At 43.2% G+C, this 26,687-nt stretch overlaps 1 protein-coding gene across 1 annotated transcript in view; it reads left to right on the forward strand.

Annotated features, from left to right (window-relative positions):
- The window catches only part of PRR14L (proline rich 14 like), a 1,261,773-nt gene that overhangs the window by 466,142 nt on the left and 768,944 nt on the right, over positions 1–26,687 (forward strand). The window contains exon 4 of the mRNA XM_044068866.1: positions 4,471–4,645. Within this exon, the coding sequence (XP_043924801.1) occupies positions 4,471–4,645 (175 nt within the window). The remainder of the gene's footprint in view (positions 1–4,470; positions 4,646–26,687) is intronic.

Consider the following 26,687-nt stretch of genomic DNA (forward strand, 5'->3'; position numbering starts at 1 on the left):
AGCTTGTGGTACAAATCATCAGAGTTATTATTTTAGGACCTTCCCCCCAGACTATTTGTGGCTTTTCCTGAGGTTCTTGAAGTAAACACTTTAAGTATATGCCTAAATGTATTCCATTTTTAGAGGTTTGTTACAAGTAAAGTTTTGCAATGCATTAGTAGTATTTGTTTCAGGTGGATTTATAATATGTATGGTATGATTGTTCATTATCTTATTAAGGATTGAGCAGGGCATAAGGTGACAAAAGATGAAGGATGAATAAACACTGAAATCTGCACACTATGAAATGAGAAGTATGGAAATGTAGTTTACTGTCAGCATATTTGTTTTGTAGCAGCAAGGTGTGTTAGACATTTTATATCCCCACAGACCATATTGGTTTATTTTGCTCATAGCAGTTAAACAGGAATCTGTTTAAAAAAATTAGCTGATGTAGTTTAGTCAGTACTTTCAAGGTAACTGCTATTGTGGATAAGTTAGTGCTGCATGTCTGTTTTCATTGTATTTCTCATTGAATGGTGTCTGTTTCATTAAGATTTTCCCCCAACTGTTGAATGTCCTTCAGTTCTTATCTAGTTCTCCCCCGTATCCCCACACTAATGCTGTGCACTAATAAATGACTGTGGATGTTTGTTTGGGTGGAATGGGGTACGCTTGGCATCCTGCCACATTTGCTTTACTCCATGGGGATACTGCAGGGATACAACAGCTGATTTTGTTTAGGGCGTTGGGTTTGTACTGCAGCTGGTTTTGTTTAGGGCTTTAGGGTTTGTACAGCAGCTGGTTTTGTTTAGGGCATTAGGTTTGTACAGCTGGTTTTGTTTAGGGCTTTAGGGTTTGTACAGCAGCTGGCTTTGTTTAGGGCATTAGGTTTGTACAGCTGGCTTTGTTTAGGGCTTTAGGATTTGTACAGCAGCTGGCTTTGTTTAGGGCTTTAGGTTTGGACAGCTGGTTTTGTTTAGGGCATTAGGGTTATACGGCTGGTTTTGTTTAGGGCTTTAGGTTTGTACAGCAGCTAGTTTTGTTTAGGGCATTATGTTTGTACAGCTGGTTTTGTTTAGGGCTTTAGATTTGTACACCTGGCTTTGTTTAGGGATTTAGGTTTGTACACCTGGCTTTGTTTAGGGCATTAGGTTTGTGCAGCTGCTTTTGTTTAGGGCATTATGTTTGTACAGCTGCTTTTGTTTAGGGTATTAGGTTTGTACAGCTGCTTTTGTTTAGGGTATTAGGTTTGTGCAGCAGCTGGTTTTGTTTAGGGCTTTAGGTTTGGACAGCTGGTTTTGTTTAGGGCTTTAGGTTTGTACAGCAGTTGGTTTTGTTTAGAGCTTTAGGGTTGTACAGCTGCTTTTGTTTAGGGCATTAGGGTTGTACAGCTGGTTTTGTTTAGGTGCTTTAGGTTTGTACAGCTAGGTTTGTTTTGGGCTTTTGGTTTGTACACCTAGCTTTGTTTAGGGCTTTAGGTTTGTACAGCTGGTTTTGTTTAGGGCATTAGGTTTGTACAGGTGGTTTTGTTTAGGGCATTAGGTTTGTACAGCTGGTTTTGTTTAGGGCATTAGGTTTGAACAGCTGGTTTTGTTTAGGGCATTAGGTTTGTACAGCTGGTTTTGTTTAGGGCTTTAGGGTTTGTAAAGCAGCTGGTTTTGTTTAGGGCATTAGGTTTGTACAGATGGTTTTGTTTAGGGCTTTAGGATTTGTACAGCAGCTGGTTTTGTTTAGGGCATTAGGTTTGTACAGCTGGGTTTGTTTTGGGCTTTTGGTTTGTACACCTAGCTTTGTTTAGGGCTTTAGGTTTGTACAGCTTGTTTTGTTTAGGGCATTAGGTTTGTACAGCTGGTTTTGTTTAGGGCATTAGGCTTGTGCATTAGCTGGTTTTGTTTAGGGCTTTAGGTTTGTACACCTGGCTTTGTTTAGGGCTTTAGGTTTGTACAGCTGGTTTTGTTTAAGGCATTAGGTTTGTACAGCTGGTTTTGTTTAGGGCATTAGGTTTGTGCAGCAGCTGGTTTTATTTAGGGTATTAGGTTTGTGCAGCAGCTGGTTTTGTTTAGGGTATTAGGTTTGTGCAGCAGCTGGTTTTGTTTAGGGCTTTAGGTTTGTGCAGCAGCTGGTTTTGTTTAGGGCATTAGGGTTGTACAGCTGGTTTTGTTTAGGGCTTCAGGTTTGTACAGCAGCTGGTTTTGTTTAGGGCATTAGGTTTGTACAGCTGGTTTTGTTTAGGGCTTTAGGGTTTGTACAGCAGTTGGTTTTGTTAGGGCATTAGGTTCGTACAGCTGGGTTTGTTTTGGGCTTTTGGTTTGTACACCTAGCTTTGTTTAGGGCTTTAGGTTTGTACAGCTGGTTTTGTTTAAGACATTAGGTTTGTATAGCTGGTTTTGTTTAGGGTATTAGGTTTGTGCAGCAGATGGTTTTGTTTAGGGCTTTAGGTTTGTGCAGCAGCTGGTTTTGTTTAGGGCTTTAGGTTTGTGCAACAGCTGGTTTTGTTTAGGGTATTAGGTTTGTGCAGCAGCTGGTTTTGTTTAGGGCTTTCGGTTTGTACACCTGGCTTTGTTTAGGGCATTAGGTTTGTACAGCTGGCTTTGTTTAGGGCATTAGGTTTGTACAGCTGGTTTTGTTTAGGGCTTTAGGTTTGTACAGCAGCTGGTTTTGTTTAGAGCTTTGTTTGTACAGCTGCTTTTGTTTAGGGCATTAGGGTTGTACACCTGGCTTTGTTTAGGGCTTTAGGTTTGCACAGCAGCTAGTTTTGTTTAGGGCTTTAGGTTTGTACAGCTGGTTTTATTTAGGGCATTAGGTTTGTACAGCTGGTTTTGTTTAGGGCATCAGATTTGTACAGCTGGCTTTGTTTAGGGTATTAGGTTTGTGCAGCAGCTGGTTTTGTTTAGAGCTTTAGGTTTGTACAGCTGCTTTTGTTTAGGGCATTAGGGTTGTACAGCTGGTTTTGTTTAGGGCTTCAGGTTTGTACAGCAGCTGGTTTTGTTTAGGGCATTAGGTTTGTACAGATGGTTTTGTTTAGGGCTTTAGGGTTTGTACAGCAGCTGGTTTTGTTTAGGGCATTAGGTTTGTACAGCTGGGTTTGTTTTGGGCTTTTGTTTTGTTTAAGGCGTTAGGTTTGTACAGCTGGTTTTGTTTAAGGCATTAGGTTTGTACAGCTGGTTTTGTTTAAGGCATTAGGTTTGTACAGCTGGTTTTGTTTAGGGTATTAGGTTTGTGCAGCAGCTGGTTTTGTTTAGGGCTTTAGGTTTGTGCAGCAGCTGGTTTTGTTTAGGGCTTTAGGTTTGTGCAACAGCTGGTTTTGTTTAGGGTATTAGGTTTGTGCAGCAGCTGGTTTTGTTTAGGGCTTTCGGTTTGTACACCTGGCTTTGTTTAGGGCTTTCGGTTTGTACACCTTGCTTTGTTTAGGGCTTTAGGTTTGTACAGCTGGTTTTGTTTAGGGCTTTAGGTTTGTACAGCAGCTGGTTTTGTTTAGGGCTTTAGATTTGGACAGCTGGTTTTGTTTAGGGCTTTAGGTTTGTACAGCAGCTGGTTTTGTTTAGGGCATTAGGTTTGAACAGCTGGTTTTGTTTAGGGCATGAGATTTGTACAGCTGGCTTTGTTTAGGGTATTAGGTTTGTGCAGCAGCTGGTTTTGTTAAGGCTTTAGGTTTGTACAGTAGCTGGTTTTGTTTAGGGCTTTAGGTTAGTACAGCAGCTGGTTTTGTTTAGGGCTTTAGGTTTGGACAGCTAGTTTTGTCAAGTGCTTCACGTTTGTACGGCAGCTGGTTTTGTTTAGTGCTTTACGTTTGTACAGCAGCTGGTTTTGTTTAGGGCATTAGGTTTTTACAGCAGCTGGTTTTGTTTTAGGGCATTAGGTTTGTACAGTAGCTGGTTTTGTTTAGGGCATTAGGTTTGTACAGCTAGTTTTGTTTATGGCTTTAGGTTTGTACAGCAGCTTGTTTAGGGCATTAAGTTTGTACATCTGGTTTTGTTTAGGGCATTAGGTATATAGGCTGTCAGTATTACTGCATTGTTTGAGTTAATGTGGCAGTAACTGTTTTCATATTGTTTTTGTTGCAAGACTGTTTAGGTTGGGGAATCTTGTCACTGCGCACACACAGTAATGGGTTCACTGTATGGCTGTTGCCATCACTGTCTTAAGTCCCTGACCTGCTCGATCTGAATTGCTCCCCCATCCACATACTCTTGGTCCTGTTTTATGTGATTTTAGCTACTGCTTCATTCATCATCAGTTTTTTTTCCATGTACTAGGACATCAGAGTGGATAGGAAAAGAAACGGGCTGCATATACCTACTTGTACTACAATTTCCATTCTGGAATAAACGTGTGCTGCTTATGCTGGAACTGAAGTATAGTATGTATTGATTATTGTAATGGTAGGCTGTCTTTTCCGCTCGACCTCTGTCTTCTCCCAGAAGACTTGTTCTTGTGCTTAAGTTTCAGTTTGGCAAATTCATTATGTTCTTGTTTTACACTTCTTAGTCCTTCGTCACAGCTGACTTGCAGTGGAATTCCAGAACCGTGTCCAGTTTTGTCAGAGGTGCCTGTGTGTGTAACAGAACCTTCATCTACAGAGCTTCCAGGTTGTTCACTTCCTGTGCTGAATGTATCCCGAATCCTGCATTCTGAAGCTCCAGTGACTGTTGAAGTAAAGGAGGTAAGTGCCCGGAGGTTCCTTTGAGTGTATAAAACATTACTATAAAGTGTGTTACAGTGTGGGTTTTTTAAAGGTGAGGTGTAGGGTTTGGCGGTAGCGAGTTCATTGCAGCAGGTTCTAGTACAGTCCCTGTGTTTGCATTTCATGACATACTTTCATGTTCCAGTGCAAACGCTCATTGCCAGGCATTTTGCAGCTTGTCACTCATTATTTGGGAGAGGAGATGTAATGCAGTTTTTATAATTTAGCTTTCTGAATGTGTTTTATATACCTGTTAACTTGGATCATTTTTGTGAAATGTGTTTCTCATTTAGCCAGCATTAATCAGCCATGTCTTATAATGGAATTCAAATGGGATTTTGTCATATTGGTACTGACTAAGTGCATTAGCTGGGACTTGAAACCATGGAACCCTGTCACCACAGTCTTATCCTAAGTGCACTACTTTTGTGATTTGTGGGTCTGTAGTTGCATTTAAGTCTGTTAGAATTAGGGGCAAGGTTCAGATCCCAGCTAGGTGTTTCTTTTCATTGTAACATACTGCATTTTGCATTTATTGTAAGACATGCTACTGTGTATGTGTGGGATCATAGTTGGGAAAGGGTGTCATTTGAGTGTATGGTTGTTTGGGTAAGGGTTGGTAAGGAGATAGTTTTTGTGTGTGCCCGCTTGCATACACGTCTAATTTTTTTTAGGGTTAGGTAAGGGGTTATGTGTATATTGTGGTGAGTATGCATGGATTTGCTTATGTTTCTGAGCTTGTCTTGTGTAGTAGTAGTACTATGGAAGGAGCGTTTTAAAGATGTGGTGAAGGATTAGGTAGTTCGTTGCAGCAAGTTGTGCTGTCTTGCTAATTTGCTTGACACTGTACGGTGTCCACCTTTACCAGATGACCACTAACCTGTTGTGGCTTTCACAGGGCATTCAGCCTTAAAGCTGACCCCCATTCCTTCCCCCAAGAGCTTTAGAGTTGTGTGAGGCTTTCATTACTGACCGCAACAGCTTTGTAATAAGGCTGTCTGTGACTGTGGAACTAGGAGAATTCAGACAGATAATCAACTGCAACAGCTAACATGCGGCATGTTTTGTTAGTTTTATGTATGTATAAATAAATAAATTGGAGATTGTTCTTTACAGTGGCAGAATACATTAAAAAAATGACCACTTGCATTGTATGCTGCAGTTTCCTCAGTTTATCTTCAGCATTGTTTTATTTTCTTCAGAAAGTGTTACTACCTCACCACAATTACCATCTCCTCTAATAGTAATCAGTTTTAATAAGGTAAAACGAAAAACTTCCGAGGAACAAACGCTCCACTGTTGAAAATAAGTCCAAATAGAGCACAAGAACAGTAGAACAGACCTAGGCTGAGTATTATGATAAAAATGCAGCATTTAAATATAAAACCTGATTTAACTTGGCTACCCTAATCCACCAACATAGTGACCATGGATACTGTTTTATGTACTACCCCTTGTAACTGCTATAACTATTGTCAATATATAGATAGCAGTGGATGTTTGTACATCCTGTAACTAAACATAAGTATACATTCAGTGGAGTAGCCCCTTGCCAGACAGAACATGTTGTATACCAAGCTTATTGTGTATCCTGTTCGTCATATTACATTGGTAAAACCGACAGAATGAGGGAGCACTTGTGTCATAGTACAGTTAAATCAAGTAATAATGCTCTGTCCAAACATGCTGTACAAGCAGGTTCTGAACATATGTTTAAATTCTTGGGTCATTGAGATGATTAAACCTGACCCCCATGGTGGAGATGTTAGGAACTACACTTAGGAGAAAGAGACTAGAATGATTTATTAGGCTTGGAGCGGATTGGGGACTTGGCCTTAATGACAAAGTCCCTTTAAAACCTATTCTTAAATCTAGAGCTTTGAGCATTAAGTAATCTGTGTGTGTATATGTATATATACATATATATATATATATATATATATATATATATATATATATATATATATATATATATATATATGTATATATATATATATATATGTATATATATATTTGTGTGTATTATATATTTATTTTTATATATTTTATACATGTTTGAACATTTTTTATGATGTGATGCATTATTTTAGTCGTTATTGCTTTAAATGGCTCCAAGTGGCTCTAATTGTTTAATTGCACTTGGGGCAAGATAGTTTTTAAGCTGGCTGTTTTTACTCTGTAGAGTCTGCATGTCCTCCCCGCGGTTGGGTAGCGTTCGAAAGACATGCGTGCATAAATGGGCATGCCTTCGTTGAAGGTTGGGCGTCGAGCTGGCACCTCGGTGTCTCGTAAAAATCTACTGCCAATCATTAGCGGACTGGAGTTCCGCTGTGGTGACCCCTTACCAGGAAAAGCTGAAAGACAACAACAACATGGTCTGAAGAAGCCTTGTTGGTGAAAGTGCTTACCTGTTTATAGTTGCTGTTTTTGTTTACTAAACCAGTTTCACGTTTGTATATTTAATTGCTGTGTTTTTTATAATACTCAGCCTAGGTCTGCTCTACTGTTCTTATGCTCTCCTTGTCAGTTTTGTTAGACATGGTTCCTGTCCGTGTGAGTTCATATTTGTTGGTGTCCCTTGAGTTGTTTCTTCCAGGCTGTAGTAATTAGTGTTGAAGAGCAAACCAGTAGTCGTATAGGTAAGTTACTCAGGATGGGATGGTTCCAGGTTTGCATGCAGTACATGGAGAAACATCCAGAAGCACACTGTGTTCATATGGGAAAATAATGCAAGCTCTCTACTAAAGGTGTATTGCTTCAGTTTGTAGTATTTTAAAGCAGTCATTGAAAAAAAATTTGCAAGGCCAAATCAGTGGTCATTTAGCAAGGCCAGTGGCTGCTACTGCTACCTTTTTCAGGAGTGTTTGAGTTGGTTACGTCCACACATTCTGTAGTCATTACAACTTAGATGTTTCCAGGAGCAGAGTAGGTTTTGGCAGTGCCCTTGTGCAAGGCCTGTGTGCTGCCTCTGTTCAGTCTGTGGCTAGCCATGCTGCTGCTTTAGGGCTTTTCTACACTTTTATTTGTGATCGTTGGAATGAGCATAACAGAAGTGTGTCAGCATAAGAACGATAGCCATACATGTTCAAATTGTGGGCACACTATATCCTCCCCTCCCCATTGTTCTCTCTTTTGATGCCAGTTGAGTTTTAAGGGTCTACCTGTCTCTTGCCCAGGAGATATCCACCCCTCTTTGGCTCCTCCTCCTGATGTTCTTCATGTTTCACTGTTGCAGTCATTGCATTTGGGTTATCTGCTTGCAGGTAGCCCTCGGTCAGCCTGATTATCAAAGTCTTGGGTCCTGCGTCGGTTGCTGTCTCATCTTCCATGACATCTAGTTAGGGGTATAAAGCATGCAGCTGACGCCATTACATCAGTCTTTCTTGCCATGCAGTGCCCGAAGCAGAAGCAGTTTGCAAATGCCGGCGGCTGACTCCTGAAATTTTCATTTTCGAGTTTCAGATCAGAAGTCCTCGAAAAAGGTAAGTACCCCATTGGGGATCCTTTTTCTTGCTCTAAACCGATGTCAGTAAAAGTTAATTATATTTCGTGTGGAAAGCAAATACTTCATAAAGATTTTCATTCGTACTGCATTCCTTGCTTAGGCCCAGACCACAATGTCCCACGCTGTCGGTTTTGTGCCTTATTCAATCTTCGAACTATTCGTCGTCTGTTCACTTTTGCATCTAACTATTTTGGTACTCTGTTCAATTATGTCCAAAGCTGCCGACGGCTCTTCCGTTAAGCTAGTCGCCAGTTCGCCGGTACTCAGTGAGGTGCTTTCGCAGCCCCTGATACACGCTACTTCAGATTCGCAGGCCTCTACTGAGACCCATTCAGAGTCTGGTATGCCGCAAGATGCTTTAACTATGGAACCTGCGGATGTCGCTACCTTGGATGGGTCTGGAGCAACTGTGCAGGCACCGGCTTGTGAGGGTGTATTCAGGCCCTACTGACTTGCATATCAAACCGATGCCATCTTCTTCTTCAAGGCCTAAACTCGATCCACCCCTAGAAAACCGATGCCCAGACTGCATGGTCAGGCCCCTATGCCTAAAAAACAAATAAGAATGACTGAAGACCGTATTACTGTAATCAGGGGAAACCACCCTTCTCTATCTAAGAGACCTAGAACTGATTTTCCTTCTGATTCTTTGGATCAGGATTCTGATATTTCTGTTTCTTCTGATGACCAGGATTTGACCTCATCTACCTATGAGGATTCTGATGCAAATGACTCTATTCCCTCTGCTTTCCCTCCAGTATATTTCTCTTTTGGTGAAACTTTGCATACTCTTAGGGAGCATTTCCGCTGGGAAAGCCAACTCCTACCTCAACACAGGCCTTTAGCTATCCCTCCTGGACTGGACATTGTAGATGATGCCTTCATGGAATCTAGCCTGGCCCCAGACACTTTACCTCTGGCTCCCAGGAAATCTGACAGGTATTAGAGTACCTGACTCTCACAAGTTCCTCTTTAAGAATCCTCCTGCAGATCCAGAGACCATTTCACGGGGACCCAAGTGCATTAAGGCTACTACTGCCAAAAACCCTACCCCCTCTGATGGAGATTCCAGGGCCCTGTGATAGATGGGGTAAGAAGGTATACACTTCTGCTACTTTGGCCATTAGGGCCTTAAACTGCCAGTTTCATATGTTAAAGTATCAACAGCATATTATTGTATTACTTAAACAGAAAATTATGTTGATTCCAGACTGTGCTGAAAATAAAGAATTACAGGATTTAATACATTCTGCTGAACAAGTTGGTAAACATACTTTTCAATGTGGTTTTGATTCCTTAGAGGCATCTTGCAGGGCTGCTGTCACTGGGTCTGTACTTAGAAGGCATGCTTGGCTTAAGGAGCAAACTTTACCAGATCATGTTAAAGCTACATTACTGGATGCTCCCTTAAACCAAGACCGCCTGTTTGGTAACAAATCAGAAGTAGTACTTAAAAAGATGGAGGAAAAAGCTGAATCTGTGCAAACTGTTAAAGATTTCCTGCAAGTACATCCTCCCAGATTTAGTAGGCACTGGCCTTCTAAGAATTGATCCTTTCCTGCGTCTTCCAGGCCTTCTCAGTCCAAAGCCAGGACCAGCAGATGACCCAGGCTTCAGTCTCAAGGTACTCACAGGCCTAAGCAGTGGGGGGCTGCCTCTTCCAAAGCTGGAAGTGGTAAGGCACCCCCTTATAGTAAACTGTCACAATGACTTAACCTTAAACCTTCCAAGCCCTGCTCAACTGACTGTTCCTTTAGGGGGAAAGATCGCCCTTCATGCAAAAAACTAGGAACTCATTATCCAAGAGAAATGAGTTCTAAATGTAGTTTCCAAAGGATACAGATTCCACTTCCACTCTTACCAACCCCAAACGGTTGGCCATGCGTATCCCCAAATCAGTGGGCAGAGGCTCAACAGCAGGTTCTCAATCTCCTAAGTATCAGGGCTATTCAACCTGTCACAGAAGAGGAATGGGGACAAAGGTTTTAAGACTTTTTTCCTGGTACCCAGAGAAGACGATACCTGGCATCCTATCCTGGACTTGTCTATCCTAAAACCTTTTTGGTAATCCCAAAATTCAAAATGCAAACTCATCAGCTGCTTCCCATGCTAGGCAAAAATGCCTGGTTGGCAATATTGGATTTAAAGGAAGCTTACCTACACATTCCAATAAGGGAATCTTGCAGAAAATACCTACGCTTCAGAGCAGGCTACATGCACTATCGGTTCTCTGCACTGCTCTTTGGCTTATCTGCTGTGCCCAGGGGGTATTCATAAAGTGCCTAGCTCCAGTCATTGCATTCTGCAGGCAAAGAAATATCCAAATATACCCATACCTGCACGATAGTATAAGCCAGGACATACTATTAAATCATCTGACATTTGTAAAGAAACTGCTAACCTCACTGTGGGGTACACCATAAACTAAAAGAAATCTCATGTAGTACCTTGCCAACAAATTCTATTCCTGGGAGCAAGCTTGAATACAACTTCCCAGATGGCCTGCCTCCCGCCAGAGAAATAAATTTGACAGCCTACTTCAAACTACTGGCCACAAAGACCTAGCTATCTGCAAGGAAAATACTGCAAGCCCTGGGGTTCATGGCCTCTTGCATTCTGCTAATTCCATATGCAAAACTGCATATGAGAAAACTACAATGGTATCTAAAAACATTCTCAGGACCTGGAATCCATGATTCCCATAATTCCTTGTATAAAGACAGAGTTCCTTTGGTGGGCAGAGGGCTGCCACCACAAGGGACTGCCATTCACTCTACCCCCTGCCGCCCAAACCATAACAGACTCATCAGACTATGCATGGGGGGGCCCACTTGGCAGGGCAGTGCATTCAGGGCAAATGGAACCAGAGTCAAATGCACCTGCATATCAATCAAAAAGAAATGTTAGCTGTACAGAATTCTCTGACAGCCTCCAAGGACCACATTCTTCCAGGACAATTATTGGTAAAGACTGACAACACCACTGTTATGTGATACATAAACAAGCAGGGGGGAACTCACTCATGCCCCCCTCTGCAGACTAGCCATGGCTCTGTGGAACACAGCCTTGAGCTACCAAGTGCACCTACAAGCTCAGTTCCATGCCAGGCAAGCTAAATACACTGGCAAACGACCCAAGCAGAGACCTCATGGACCCACACTAGTGGAAACTGGAGACAAAGATATTAAACATTCTGAGAAACAAATGGGGGAGCCCAGAGATGGACCTGTTTGCCTCCCCTCAGGACTACCAAATGGGAAAATTCTGCACAAGGACTCCCCACAGACAAGCTTGGAAAGTGGATGCCCTGTCCTTTACCTGGGAAAGCCTCTCAGTTTATGCCTTTCCCCCCTCTGCCTCTCCTCTCGAAAGTTTTTCTAAAGATCAAAAAGGACAAACCAAGGAAAATACTCAATGCACCAGACTGGCCACGCGAACACTGGTACCACCTCTTGATCAGTATTGTCACAACTGGAACCATGGCACCTGCCTCAGACTCCTTCCCTACTGTCCCAGCAGGAGGGCCAGATTCTGTACCTTCAGCTTCAAACCCTGAACCTGGCAGCTTGGCTTAAATTACCTGAGTTCTCCTGTACCATCCCTCAGCAAACAAGTGCTGGATGTCATCCTCGAGGCAAGGAGGCCTAGTACCAGAAAATCTTATGTTGAAAAGTGGAAAAGATTCTGTTCCTGGAGCCAGACGTGGGGGATGGGCACTACAGTGCACAGTTTACCCCATATTCTTCAGTACTTAACAGAGTTGCTTCACAAGGGCCTTTCCTTCTCTTCCATTAAAATTCATGCCTCCGCCATTTCAGCACATTGTAATACTGAGCCCACCCCTCTTCTCTCACCCCCTACTGAAACAATTCCTCAGAGGGGCCAAAATTTTAAGACCACCCAGGAGAGCTCCTACTCCTTCCTGAGACCTGAGACCTTAATTTTGTATTGAAAAAGCTCACTCTACCTCCTTTTGAGCCAGCTGCAACTGCAGAGTTGAAATTCCTTTCTTGGAAAACAGCCTTCCTCCTAGTCATCACTTCAACAAGAAGGGTGTCTGAATTACAGGCCCTCATGGCAATGGAGGCTTTCATCATCTTTCATGCGGACAGGGTGTCCCTCAGGACCAAGCCTTCATTTATGCCCAAGGTGGTATCCAGTGTGGCCCTTAATCAGTCCATTCATTTGCCAGCCTTCTTTTCTAATCCACAGAACAAAGGGGAATGAATACTGCACTCCTTGGACGTGCACAGACAACTTAGATTTTACTTGGACAGGACCAAGGAAATCTGAACAGCTGCTAGTTGCCTTTGCTGGAGGGGCAGAGGGGAAGGCCATTTCAAAGCAAACCATTTCTAAGTGGATATGTCATTGCATTCTTTTCTGCTATAAGCACCATGGAAAACCTACCCCACAAGGGGATAAGACCCCATTCCACCAGGGCTGCATCTACTTCTACAGCCTTTCTCAGAGGTGTTCCTGCCAGGGACATCATAGAAGCTGCTACGTGGAGTTCTGTACTTACCTTCACCAAGCATTACCACTTGCCAATTTTCTCTAAATCCAGAGCTGGTTTTGCCACTGCAGTCTTACAGGGCCTAATAGCTACTCCTAATGCTCAGTAACTGCCTCCTCCCTTCCTTAGCTTTGGGAAGCTACCCAAATGTAATGACTGAAACAGTGAAACACGAAGAACATAGTACAGTTGTGTACACTTACCATAAATGTAGATGTTTGAGTGTATTCACTGTTGCAGTCCTGGTTTACCCTCCCTCCAGCCTCCTGACTTCTATTGGCTATATACCTCTATTCTTGTTTACTATACTTAAAGCTTTCTGGTGTATTTGCTTTTGTTTGGGGTGTAACTGTATATATTTAATTGTTTCCCATTATGGGGTCACCTGACATCTGGGGCAAGAAAAACTGATGTAATGGCATCTGCTGCATGCTTTATACCCCTGACTACCTGATGTCATGGAAGATGAGACAGCAACTGACGCAGGACCCAAGACTTTGATGATCAGGCCGACTGAGGGCTACCTGCAAGCAGATAACCCAAATGTTATGACTGCAACAGTGAATACAGTCTAACATCTACATTTATGGTAAGTGTACACAACTGTACTTTCCAGGGATGGAGTGGACTGTAGCTTATTTTTTGAAGACTGCTTTCCCTAATGTGTTGTACATCCTACTGATGTCCTCCTGGGGAGAGGTTAGCCTACCTTGTAGGGGCATCCAAAACCTGTGGTAGTCAAGGCACTTGGTCAGATGTTTTCCTTGAACATAATTCTCATGTATTTGATATTTTAGCAGTGGCCCTGCTTCTCAGGCAAATTCTGTTATAGTGATTGTATTGTCTTAGCTGTAGTTTTCCGTTGTACCGTTCCATTCATCTTCCTCTATTCTTTATTGGGTCAAAAAGCAGAGGAGATTCTTCACACTGGATTTTTACTATCACCACATTTTTTTTTTATTACTGTGCTGTGTATGAGTTTAGGAAGGTGAAACAATTACTCATCATCTTTCCTTTAGGGTAGGAAGGTATAGCAGCTGCCAGACAAACCTGTCCCAGTGGATTGTCGTCCGTATTGTCTTTTGCCATTGTGCAGCTGCCATATTAGCTGAAGCTGCAGTCAAAGCACATTGCATGTAGAGGCGTGTGTATGTACAGTGCTTGCTTGGAGTTAGGGTGTTGTGTTTCTGGTGTTGATTGCCTGCAGCTGTGTAGATGCATTGACACCAGCAGTAGTAGCCCATAGGCAAATCACTCTGTTCATCATTCTTGGCAAACCTAATGCCTTCTTTCACAAGGCACCATATAACTTGATGCTGGAGCATCATGTTGAATCCTTCATCCATAAATCTTTGCGGTCTACTGTAGTTTTCTTCAACTCCTCAGCACTATGACTGTCACTAGTCCTCCACCTTCTGGCAACATGTCTGCAGAGTCTGTTGCCACCTCATGTGGCCAGCCAGATGATATCAGGTGTTCACTGCTTCTACCAACAGATGGAACATCCTGAGAAATGAAAATGTTTAAAAGAAACTTGGGGACAACCCTTTAACATTTTTTCCTGTCTTTCACACTGCCACATCAGTCATAACATCCCACTAGGCCCTTCACTTATGCTATAAATATGCATCTGTCAAAACCTTCCGGAGCTCAGCCTTCAGTGTATAAGACAACACCTGCTGCTCACTAGGAAAGGAGGCCCAAGTCATCTTCCAGACAGGGAAAGGTTTATCAAAAACACTTCAGTCCCATCAGACTGGACAAGAGCAAGGTGACTAAGGTGCTTACCCAGTGCCAGGATGTGTCAAAAGGGCCCAAGTTTCCTTAAACCAGATAGCTATGACTACAGCCTAGTGGCGACCCCATGTGGCATTTAATGACCTGAGGTACTCCACCCAGAGGGGACACGATGGAATATGTGTTGGAAGCAGAAGACACTGGCCTTGAGCAGTATCTTTCCTTTACTGATAATGATGACCTGACTAGATATCGAGGCAAGGTAACTAGCTACGTAGCTGGTAGCATGTATTAATCTAGGATGAGACAACAGACTTGTTTTGCCAGGGATGGCTTACTCCTTTCATACCAGGTCTTAGACTAAAGCCTTTGCTGACCTATATTGCCTTTTTAGGCAGAGTCCCTCTAATTGGTTATTTATACATAGCAAAGTCCTACTGACATTTGGGTAATAACATGGTGTCATTACTCAGTGCTAGACATCTGTCTGAAAAATGCTTCATCTTGAGGCCTTCCTGCTGTGTGAACACATTTGTTGTAGTTAGTGGGACATGGATTTAGTGCAGTGTCCCTCGCTCCGTGTGCGCCATGGTTTAGCACCCAGGACAGGGATTTAGTGCAGTGTCCTCGCAGCATGCGTGCCATGGTTTATCACCCAAGACATGGATTTAGTGCAGTGTCTTTACTCCATGTATGCCATGGGTTAGCACCCAAGACCTGGATTTAGTGCAGTGTCCTCACTCCATGTGTCCCATGGTTTAGCACCCAGGGCATGGATTTAGTGCAGTGTCATCACTCGATTTGTACCATGGCTTGGCACCCAGGGCATGGATTTAGTGCAGTGTCCTCACTTTGTGTGCCATGATTTACCACCCAGGACATAGTGCAGTGTCCTCACTTCGTGTGCCATGGTTTACCACCCAGGGCATGGATTTAGTGCAATGTCCTCACTCCATGTGTACCATGGTTTAGCACTCAAGACATGGATTTAGTGCAGTGTGCTCACTTCGTGTGCCATGGTTTAGCACCCAGGGGGATTGAGTGCAGTGTGCTCACTCCTTCTGTACCATGGTTTAGCACCCAGGACATGGATTTAGTGCACTGTCCTCACTGCATGTGTGCCATAGCTTAGCACCCAGGTCATGGATTTAGTGCAGTGTCCTCACTCCATATGTGCCATGGTTTACCACCCAGGACATGGATTTAATGCAATGTCCTCACTCCACGTCTGCCATGGTTTAGCACCAATCATATCTTCAGGTCCTTGGGTAAATGAGTATCGGTATTAGTCAGAAATACCATCACCTTGCATCAAATTGCCCATCACTGTAACTTGGAGCTCCTCAAGATCCAAATCAGCCTTAAACCATTGTCCCCCTGAGATCATGGTAATTATCTTAACAGCATTGAGGGGTTAAATATTAAAGCAAATACCTTTTTACTAATGGACTTGAAATACCCAGGCATTAATCAACACACTTGTATCCCTTTAAAATGGATGTACTCTGTATTCTCTGGACTTTACGGCCAGCACCTTAAATCAAATTGTAAAATTACTAACTAGTGGCTATCTGGTATCCTTCACGTGGTCCTTGGCAACCTAGTCCCCCAACTGTACTCCATCACACATCTCATTCCTCAGTAAAATCTGACCACAAATCGGTCCTTGTGTGTGTCAGGCCTAGTGGCACTACATCACCACCAAATAAAACTCTTTGTGGAGTTAAATGGTGCAAACCTACTTCAGTTTATAGAAGTGCAGAATTAATTTCCCCTGAAGTAGATCCAACTGAGAGGTCAGCCACACTTCTGTCTTTTACCAACAGCTAAGCTGCTGCGTAGAAAGTCCATACGAGTCTGTCCTAAATTTATTTATTTTTATTTGCCCTTCATAATCGGGGGAAGTGCCACTGAGCCAGTGACCCATTTTCAAGCAAATGCTTGGAGAGAAAAATTCCATAACTGATTCAAAAACCTTGAAACAGTAGTTGGAGTAGTATACAGGTGGAGAAAAGCCCTGCAACAGACTAAATATTTTGCAATGAGCTGGGGAGAAAGGCTCCACAAAACACGCACAACACATTTTACAGTAAGTGATAAGTAAATTATATATCAGGGAAGAAAATCCCAACAACAGTGGTAAATTCTGGAATAAACCTATTTGATACCATGTTAATTAGCTATTTTGTTACAGAAGTAGGAAAAAATTAAAAGTTGTAAGAAATCCATAATTATACACAGTAAGGTACACAGTGAGAATGTTGTTAGAAAATGTGAAGCAGAGTACGAGTTTAAGATATTCGCAGATACCAAAGGAAATTATAAATCACTTCATGTCAAAAAGTTAAGGGAGAATGTGCAGCTGTGCCCTGAGCTCATCTGTAAAATTGTATGCTCACATCCCAATTATGGAGCCAATATATTAGACAAATTTAGTGCTAACTTTACATCTACCCATATTGTTGCCTTCAGTTTCCCTGAAAAATTAGTTTTTATTGATTTATTTTACATTTGTTGACCGGGCTAGTCTAACTGGATATATGTCCATTTTCAGTAGAGGCCCGGGGAGAAAAGCTCCAAGATAAACAAAGTGAAAAAAAAAAACTTAAAAATCATTTTAACATAGGACTAGAAGAAGACTAAAACATATTGAGATATACGTTGCAAATTACAAAATAAAAGCTTGGAAGGATAAAAAGTAATAAGGTAACTGTGTAGATGCATACATTATGTACTATGCAAAGGATAAAAAGTAATAAGGTAACTATGTAGATGCATACATTATGTACTATGCAAAGGATAAAAAGTAATAAGGTAACTATGTAGATGCTTACATTATGTACTATGCTTCTAGCAGGTTGTAATATGGGAATCAGAGAGGACAAAGCAAAGAGCTTTAGAGCTAGAAAATTTATAGTAAAGTAGTATGAAAAGGAGGTAATTGTACAATAAAGGACAAGTGATGAAAGAGTAATTATGTAAAATATGCAACTAGAGTATACAAGAGAGAAAAATCTTCTGTAAAGTGAATTTAGAGAGACAGAGGATAGTATGGCTGGAGAGAGAGACTTTGTTTAGTAGTAAAGAACTTTGTTTTAGTAAAGAAAATGTATTTGTTCTAGAGTAGTGTAAAAGGCGGTATTTATAGGTTAAGAAAATAAAATAGTACATATGTAGTCAATAGTGGCAGAAACTTGGGTAAATCTTGTTGGCTAGATGTCTAGTCTGGTTTAGAACAGGGGCACAGCCAGTGTTAGGTAAAGTTTGTTTGTTTTTAAAAAGTGAGGGAGAGGAAAGATCACTGGGGAGAAGATTCCAAGTTTTTCCAATAGTATTAGAAAAGAGAGATTCTCCAGCCTTGGTATTGGGTTTAGAGGTATGTACAAGGTTTTTGTGAGAGGAACGTAGGGATTTCAGATTTATATATGGTGTGATGAGGGTGGATAGAATAGGAGTAGAGGAAGGTTTATAAAGGGTTTTATGGGTAATGGTTAGTTGGTGGAGTTTAATCACGTTTTGTAGTTCCAGCCATCCAAGCTGTTTTATATTTATGCAATGGTGGGTTCTGTAGGGGTTACCTGTAGCAAACCTAGCAATATTGTTATAGGAAGTTTCCAGTTTAAGGTTCTTTTTTGAAAGGTTAGTAAAAATTGGTGATGCATAGAGGAAAGTAGAGATTAGATGAGTGTGTGCTATAGTTGTTCTAGCAGTGGGGGAGAGGAAAGGTCTAATCCTATATAGGGAGCCCAGTTTTTTGTTGACAGTTTTATTGTATTATTGATATGGGTGTCAAAATTGAGGTTGTTCTCTATGATAATGCCCAGAAGTTTGGTGGTTGGGTCTGGTGATATAATGGTACCATTAGTGGATTTAATTGAGAAATCCAATGGAGAGGAATTTTGAGTTGGAGTAAAGAGGAGGAGTTTAGTTTTCCTTGAAATCTACCATGGAACAAGTCTTAGAATTCCTAACTATGGCTAAAATGCTTCCAGGGGAGCAGGCAACATACCAGGGTGCGTTCTCATTAGTGCCGAATATGCATTTTGTGAACCTCTTACCCAGGGTGCATTCTCCTCTGTGCCAAATGTGCATTATCTGAACCACTGCTTACCCAGGGTGCATGCACATCAGTGCTGAGTGTGCATTATCTGAACCTCTGATTACCCAGGGTGCATGCACATCAGTGCCGAGTGTGCATTATCTGAACCTCTGATTACCCAGGGTGCATGCACATCAGTGCCGAGTGTGCATTATCTGAACCACTGCTTACCCAGGGTGCATGCACATCAGTGCCGAGTGTGCATTATCTGAACCACTGCTTACCCAGGGTGCATGCACATCAGTGCCGAGTGTGCATTATCTGAACCTCTGATTACCCAGGGTGCATGCACATCAGTGCCGAGTGTGCATTATCTGAACCTCTGTTTACCCAGGGTGCATGCACATCAGTGCCGAGTGTGCATTATCTGAACCTCTGATTACCCAGGGTGCATGCACATCAGTGCCGAGTGTGCATTATCTGAACCTCTGCTTACCCAGGGTGCATGCACATCAGTGCAGAGTGTGCATTATCTGAACCTCTGATTACCCAGGGTGCATTTTCCTTGGTGCAGAATGTGCATTATCTGAACCTCTGCTTACCCAGGGTGCGTTCTCATCAGTGCTGTGTGTGCATTATCTGAACCTCTGCTTACCCAGGGTGCATTCTTCTCAGTGCCGAGCGTGCATTATCTAAACCTCTGCTAACCCAGGGTGCATTCTCCACAGTGCAGAGCGTGCATTATCTAAACCTCTGCTTACCCAGGGTGCATTCTCCTCAGTGCCGAGCGTGCATTATCTGAACCTCTGCTTACCCAGGGTGCAGTCTCCTCGGTGCCGAGCGTGCCTTATCTGAACCTTTGCTTACCCAGGTTGCATTCTCCTCAGTGCTGAGCATGCATTATCTGAACCTCTACTTACCCAGGGTGCATTCTCATCGGTGTCTAGTGTGCATTATCTGAACCTCTGCTTACCCAGGGTGCACTCTCATCAGTGCCAAATGTGCATTATCTGAGCCTCTGCTTACCCAGGGTGCATTCTCCTCAGTGCCGAGCGTGCATTATCTGAATCTCTGCTTACCCAGGGTGCATTCTCCTCAGTGCCCGAGCGTGCCTTATCTGTACCTTTGCTTACCCAGGTTGCATTCTCAGTGCTGAGAGTGCATTATCTGAACCTCTACTTACCCAGGGTGCATTCTCATCAGTGCTGAGTGTGCATTATCTGAACCTCTGCATAAACTATTCAGCCTTGGCCTATTCAGAAGGTTTGTATCTGATGCTAGAAAGACATCCACTTGGATTTGTCTACACAAGAATGACCTCCTGTACAAACCTGGGTAATTACAGGCTAATCAGCCTCCCCAGCCTTGTATGTATCCTAGCATAACTCATTTCTTCCCACATAGGCATCTTAAATGATCTGGTTGCAAATCTGTTTGGTTCACTGAGTGGTAGGACCTGACTTTTGAACCTACTAAGCTCCTTTAATAAGTTTACAGAAGTTGTGGACAGTGGTAACTTGGTGTGTGCTGCTTACCTTGGCTTGAACAAGGCTTTCAACACTATCCCCTGTTTTGGTGTTTTTGAAGAACTAAACAAACCTGATAACCCCTGCATTGAGTGCTTATTTGCAAATTGTGTGGGTCACTAATCCCAAATTTTGAAAATAGCTGGTACTTTCTCTGAATCTAAAATTGTAACTAGTGGAGACCACAGGAATCAGTGTTGTTACTTCAGTTTGGCATGCATTTTGCAGACAGACTAGTTTCACTGATGTATGGTTTACAAGCGTGCTTATGACTGCAAGCTGGATAGGACACTATTGTGTCATCCACTGATGTTAAAACTGCTTCAGTGAAGGTTGGAAAATTCATATAAATGGTGTATACAAAATAGTCTCAACTTAATATGCAGAAGAGTACAGTGTAGTAGCTTTTTGGCAAAAAAATGTAATAAATTGTACTCTTCAGACAGATACTATCTTAAAAGACCTGGGTAGTCACGTGGCCAGCTTTTTCTCATGTGATTGTCATCTTTCTACCATAATTGAGAAATCATTGTCTGGCCTAGTTAATTTCCAATTTATTTTGTTTGACATTCGTTTACTGGGAAAGTTCAACTGGGATATTCCATTTTCAGTGAGGGGCCAGGAAGAGAAGAGCTCCACAGTGACATAGTATGCCCACAGTTAGTTATTACAACATCTAATATGGATGGTCAGTTCAATGAAGTTATTACAACATCTAATATAGATGGTCAGTTAAATAACAGTACTACATCTAATGTAGATGGTCACAGTTATTACACCATCTAATATAGATGGTCAGTTAAAATTATTACCACATCTAATGTAGGTAGTCAGTTAAATAGTTATTACAACATCTAATATAGATGGTGACAGTGAAAGTTATTACAACGTCTAATATAGATGGTCAGTTAAATAGTTATTACATCTAATATAAACGGTAACAGTTATTACAACATCTAATATAGATGGTCAGTAATTATTACATCTAATATAGATGGTCAGTTAGTTATTACAAGATCTGATATAGATGGTCAGTTAAATAGTTATTACAGGATCTAATATAGATGGTCAGTTATATCATCTAATATAGATGGTCAGTTATTACATCTAATATAGATGGTCCGTTAAATAGTTATTACGTCTAATATAGATGGTCTGTTAAATAGTTAATGCAACATCTAATATAGATGGTCTGTTAAATAGTTATTACAACATCCAATATAGATGGTCACAGTTAGTTATTACAAGATCTAATATAGATGGTCAGTTAAAGTTATTACAGCATCTAATAAAGATGTTCAGTTAAAGTTATTGCAACATCTAATATAGATGGTCACTTAAGGTTATTGGAACATGTAATATAGATGGTCACCGTTATTACATCTAATATAGATGGTCAGTTAAAAGTTATTACAACATCTAATATAGATGGTCAGTTAAAGTTATTACATCTAATCTAGATGGTCACAGTTAAGGATATTGCATCTAATATAGATGGTCTGTGAAATAGTTCATAGGTTCATACTAGGCTATCTGCCCGAGGGCATTTACAAGCCTAGCCCATTATTACATCTAATATAGATGGTGACAGTGAAAGTTATTACAACATCAAATATAGTTGGTCAGTTAAATGGTTATTACATCTAATATAGATGGTCAGTTATTGCAACAGCTAATATAGATGGTCAGTTAAATTGTTACAACATCTAATATGGATGGTCAGTTAAGGTCTAATATAGATGGTCACAGTTATTACAACATCTAATATAGATGGTCCAGTTAAATAGTCATTACAACATCTAATAAAGATGGTCAGTTAAAGTTATTACAACATCTGATATAGATGGTCAGTTAAATTATTACAGCATCTAATATAGATGGTCTGTTAAATAGTTATTACAACATCTAGTATAGATGGTCTGTTATAGTTAACTGACCATTTATATTGGATCTTGTAATAACTTTAACTGTGGCCATCTATTATTAGATCTTGTAATGACTAACTGACCATCTATATTAGATGCTGTAATAACTTAACAGGTCACAGTTAAGTAAAGTTATTACAACATCTAATATAGGTGGTCACAGTTAAATAGTTATTGCATCTAGTATACATGGTCACAGTTATTGCAACGTCTAATATAGATGGTCAGTTAAAGGTCTGAAGTATAGTTAATTTCATTTTATCTGCAACCTGTGGGTATTTGGATCCATATTGGATCCGAGCTGGCAAATTATTTTCTAGCATCTGCTCCAAGCTCCGAGCTCTTCCCCCTACCCATAATGTACCATCATCTCCTGCCTTCCCTCAGATCTCGTTTGCTGCTCCATAGTGAGCATCGTGGTCTCTCTTGCTCTGAGCTCAGGGATAAGTAAGTTGGGGTTGTTCTTCCTATTTAGTGCATCTGTGATGGTGTATCCTACCTCCCCCATTAGTATAACGCTTTGTTCATCGGTTCAAAAAAAAAAAAAAAATTTTTTTTATTTGTCTTGTCAGTTGCTGTTAGGCCCACTTTACCTCAGCATGTGTGTGTTGTATTCTTTCTGTAGGGGTGGTGTTCAGTGTTGGATTATGGCTGATCAGCCTAAATCAGTCTTCAAAAAATGTACAGTGTGTGGCCACAAGCTCTCACCGGCTGATGGTCACACTCTGTGCATAATTTGTTTGAGAGTGCCCCATTTATCCACCCAGTGTGCTTTCTGTGGGGGTTTTAACCCAAGAGCCCTCGGGGATCAAAAGGCCAAATTGGTCGCCAAGGGTCTTCTCCCTGCTTCTATGCTGGATTCTGCTTCAGCCTCGGTCTCCAGTACTCCCACCAATCCTCCCACCCAGACAGGGACTCAAACTCCCTGTGCTGGGGAAGACTAGCAAAAAGAGAAAGAAAGAGACAAGGACAGAGAAAGGTGCAGGGAGGATCAAGAAAGGAGGGAGGGATAGGCCTCGTAAGAGATCCCCGGACAGGGAGCCTTTCCTTAGCCCTCCTTCAAAGACTTTGAGGCCAGTTTCTCCATGACTCCAATCACCCTGTTTCTTGCCAGAGCCGCTGGAATCTTCGGATCCAAGGCCTTCCTCATCCTTACTGTGCAGACCAGCCAGATCAGAGTCAGTTGCTTCTTTGCGATAGACTCTGAGCCTATCAGACTTAGATATGGACAGGATGATGCAGAGATTGCTTCAGGCCCAAATACAGATGGGAGTCTTGCCAGGCCCCTCTCCCTCCGGAGGGGGGAACCTCCCATGCCCTTTTTCCAACCCATCTCTCCTTCCCCGATCCGGGCGACTGCTTCAGGGTTTTTGGATCAGAGACTCTTTGGAGCTGGTAGCTTGGCGCCGACTGTTCCTCCAACCTCGACTCCGGCTGTTACCTTGATTTCCTCAGATCCGACTAGTTCGGATCTGGGTGATTCTCAGAGCCATGGACAGGGAGTCGGACCCGAGGGAACGTGTTCTTCAACTCCGGCCTTTTCGGATCCGAACCGTTCCCTTGGACCTCAGGCTACCCTCGCTTTGGCTCTGATCCCTGCTTCGGACCTGGGGATGTTTTCTTCCTTGCTGGGTGCCAAGGAGGTACGCTCTCCATCTGTGTTCAAAGTGGTGGAGAGGGTTCTCTCCCAAGGATTGAGACCCCAGCCCATCTCCTCGGATTCCACCCAGACCCCTCTGCATTCAGTGTAGACTCCCTTCATCCTATGTCAAGGACAGCCCGTGCCAGAGGAGCCCCAGGTTATTCCCCTTGAGGAACCCCCATGGCTCACGAGTCCTCTTCAGAGAGTCCCACTGAAGAGTGCCTCTGTAAGCGCAAGTGCAAAAGGAAGCACTTTGATTCGCCCGAGTCCATCACTACGGACACAGACTTAGATGAGGGAGAAGGTTCCCCCAGGTCACCTCCCGAATAGGTCTCCTTCGGAGACATCATGGAGATCCTCCGCCAGAGGGGAGGTTGGTCAGCCCCAAAACCTTCGGATGAGTCTGTGTTCCTGGAGGCTTTTGGCACGGGCTCATCTACTTCCTGGGTGTTCCCGCCAGCGGATCCCTTGGTGGACCTTATCACCACGCGAGCATGGAAGTTGCCTGACACTGTAGAGCCTATCCCCAAACGCCCTGACAAGATTCTGTCTCCTTCCACCGACAGACAACCGTGGTCTAAAGGAGCACCCATTGACGCTATGGTGGTCGCAGCAGCCACCAAGAAGGAACTAGCTCAGCAAAGTTCCTCAGTCCACCCTCTGGACAAGGAGTCCAGGTCGGTGGATAGGTTTGGGAAACGTGTTTATTCGTCAGCGACATTTTCCATCCGTGCACTGAACTATTTGGCACATGTTATCCGGCTTCAGCGAGACCTTCTCTCAGAATTCGCTGAGTCGCCCCCAGAGTCCTTATCGCAGCAGAACAAACTCTGTTCTCCTCGAAAATGTTGACTCTGAAGTTGGTATTGAACACGTCCACGCGTCTCATTTCCCATGCTACGGAAGGAGAGGCAAGGGCAGCTGGGACAGGCATAGCCATGAGGCGTCACACCTGGCTCAGGTTGTCAGTTTGTGGACCCCTTCAAGGCTTCGTTTATCAGTGGCCCCTATGACGGTTCCTCCCTTTTCCGGAAGACGGTACGTGACACTTGTCCAGAGCGAAAAAGAAGGGAAGACTTTGTCTGCCGTCAGGATCCGCTTCTCTAACCCTCAGTGGTCCTTTTCTAGGAATCGGAGGGCAAAAGAAGATATGGTTCCAGAAATCTTAGTTTTCCCAGGAGTCTCAGGACTACTATTCCCTCAGAGGCAGAGGGGGGCAGGATCGATGCCGAGCCAGAGGTAGAGGGGGTCCTAGGAATTTCGGGTCTAGAGAACCTTTTTCTGACAGGCCCGCCCAACAGTCCTGAGGGGTTGCCCGACTGTCCTACTCTGGAGGCAGTCAGAGGGAGATTGTCATTGCACCCAGCGGCATGGGAGTCCATAACTGCAGATTGTTGGGTTCTAAAATAATATCCAGAGGCTGCACTATCCCATTTGTTGCCCCGCGGGGGCCTACAAGACACCTCCCGGATGTTCCACCCGCTCACAGGGAGGCCGCAGCTTTAGAGGTTTTAAAGCTACTTCAAAAGCGAGCCATCGAACCGGTCCCCTTTGGCCAGTCCGATTAGGCATTTACTCCAAGTTCTTTTTAGTGCCAAAAAAGACGGGGGACCTCAGGCCCATATTGGACCTGTCAACCTTGAACCTGTCCATCGCCAAACAAAAGTTACGGATAGTCACCTTACAGTTAATTCTACTGCGTCTCCGAGAGTGCGACTGCATGTGCTCGTTAGACTTCCAGGATGCCTCCTACCATATCAAAGTTCACAGAAGCTCTAGGAGGTTTCTTCGCTTCTGGCTTGGGAGCCAGTCACTTTCAGTTCAGAGCTCTATCCTTCGGTCTCGCCACAGCCCCCAGGGTGTTCACCAAGGTAAATGGCAGTCTTAGCAGCTCACCTGAGGCTTCAGGGAATCCAGGTCTTTCCGTACCTGGACGATGGCTCTTCGTTGCGTCCACCAAGCGTCTTCTGTGTCTGGCCCAAGACTACTTTCTTCTCTAGGCAGATAGAATGGGGATTACAGTCAACGTTCACAAATCCCAATTGCAACTGGTACAAGTTCTAGACTTCATCGGGGCACGGCTAGATACTTTGCAGCTAAACGTTTTCTTAACACCAGAAATGATCTTGCATCTCAGGTGTTGCATAGCTCAAATAGTGAACCTCAAATTTCCAAAGGTGAGCAATGTTCTCTGGGCTCCGTGGCTGCCTCTGTATAGATTCTTCCTTGCACACGCATTCGTATGTGGGTTCTTCAATGGACTCTGGTGGTTCAGTGGTCTTGGCTAGACCTGCCCATGGATTTTCCAATCAGAATCAGTCACACCTGCAGGACGTCCCTCCTTTGGTGGCTAAGTTCACCGGAGGTTGCAGCAGGACGCCCCTTCGTGTCATCCCCAGTCCAAGCCACAGTGACCAACTCTGGTGGTGGGGGACACTGTTTGGGAAGGACAGTCCAAGGCATGTGGTCCCAGACAGACCAAGTTGCACATAAATGTTCTGGAGATGAGGTCAGTGCTTTTAGTGTTGAAAGCTTTTCACATTCTCCTCCCTCTCGGAATGATTGCAGTTCAGTCAGACAACATGTCGATTGTTTGGTATGTCAACAAACAGGGGGGAATCGGATCCTATCTCCTGGGTTGCGAGGCCATGAGAGTGTGGGGGTGGGTGACTTCCGGTCTATTTCTGATTGCAAGGCACATCCCGGGGCACTCCAGCATTTAAGCGGACAGATTGAGTCTGGCTGTTCTGATGCCGTATGAGTGGTCTCTGAAACAGTCAGTAGTGGAGGAAATATTCCTTGCATGGGGACAGCCTTGCTGCGATCTCTTCGCATCTCCTTCCTGTGCGAAGTTCAGCGAGTTCTTCACTCTGATTCTCTCCCCAGGGGATGCTCCCAGAGACGCTTTAGTCCATGTTTGGCCCCCCGGGCTTCTGCATGCTTACCCTCCATTACCAGTCATTCCAAAGTTTCTTCAGAAAGCTTTCCGACTGGAGTGCAAAGTGATCCTCATTGCCCCATTCTGGCCTTGCCAAGTTTGGTTTCCCTTGGTCTCATGTGTAGCTCTTCCATGGATTCTGGATTCCTGCCCGGATCTAATCTCTCATCCCTCGGGTGCCTGCCTGCCCAAC

This window comes from Protopterus annectens, chromosome 4.part0 (genome assembly GCF_019279795.1).
Source record: "Protopterus annectens isolate FY-2018-M chromosome 4.part0, PAN1.0, whole genome shotgun sequence".
NCBI classification, from domain to species: Eukaryota; Metazoa; Chordata; order Ceratodontiformes; family Protopteridae; genus Protopterus; species Protopterus annectens.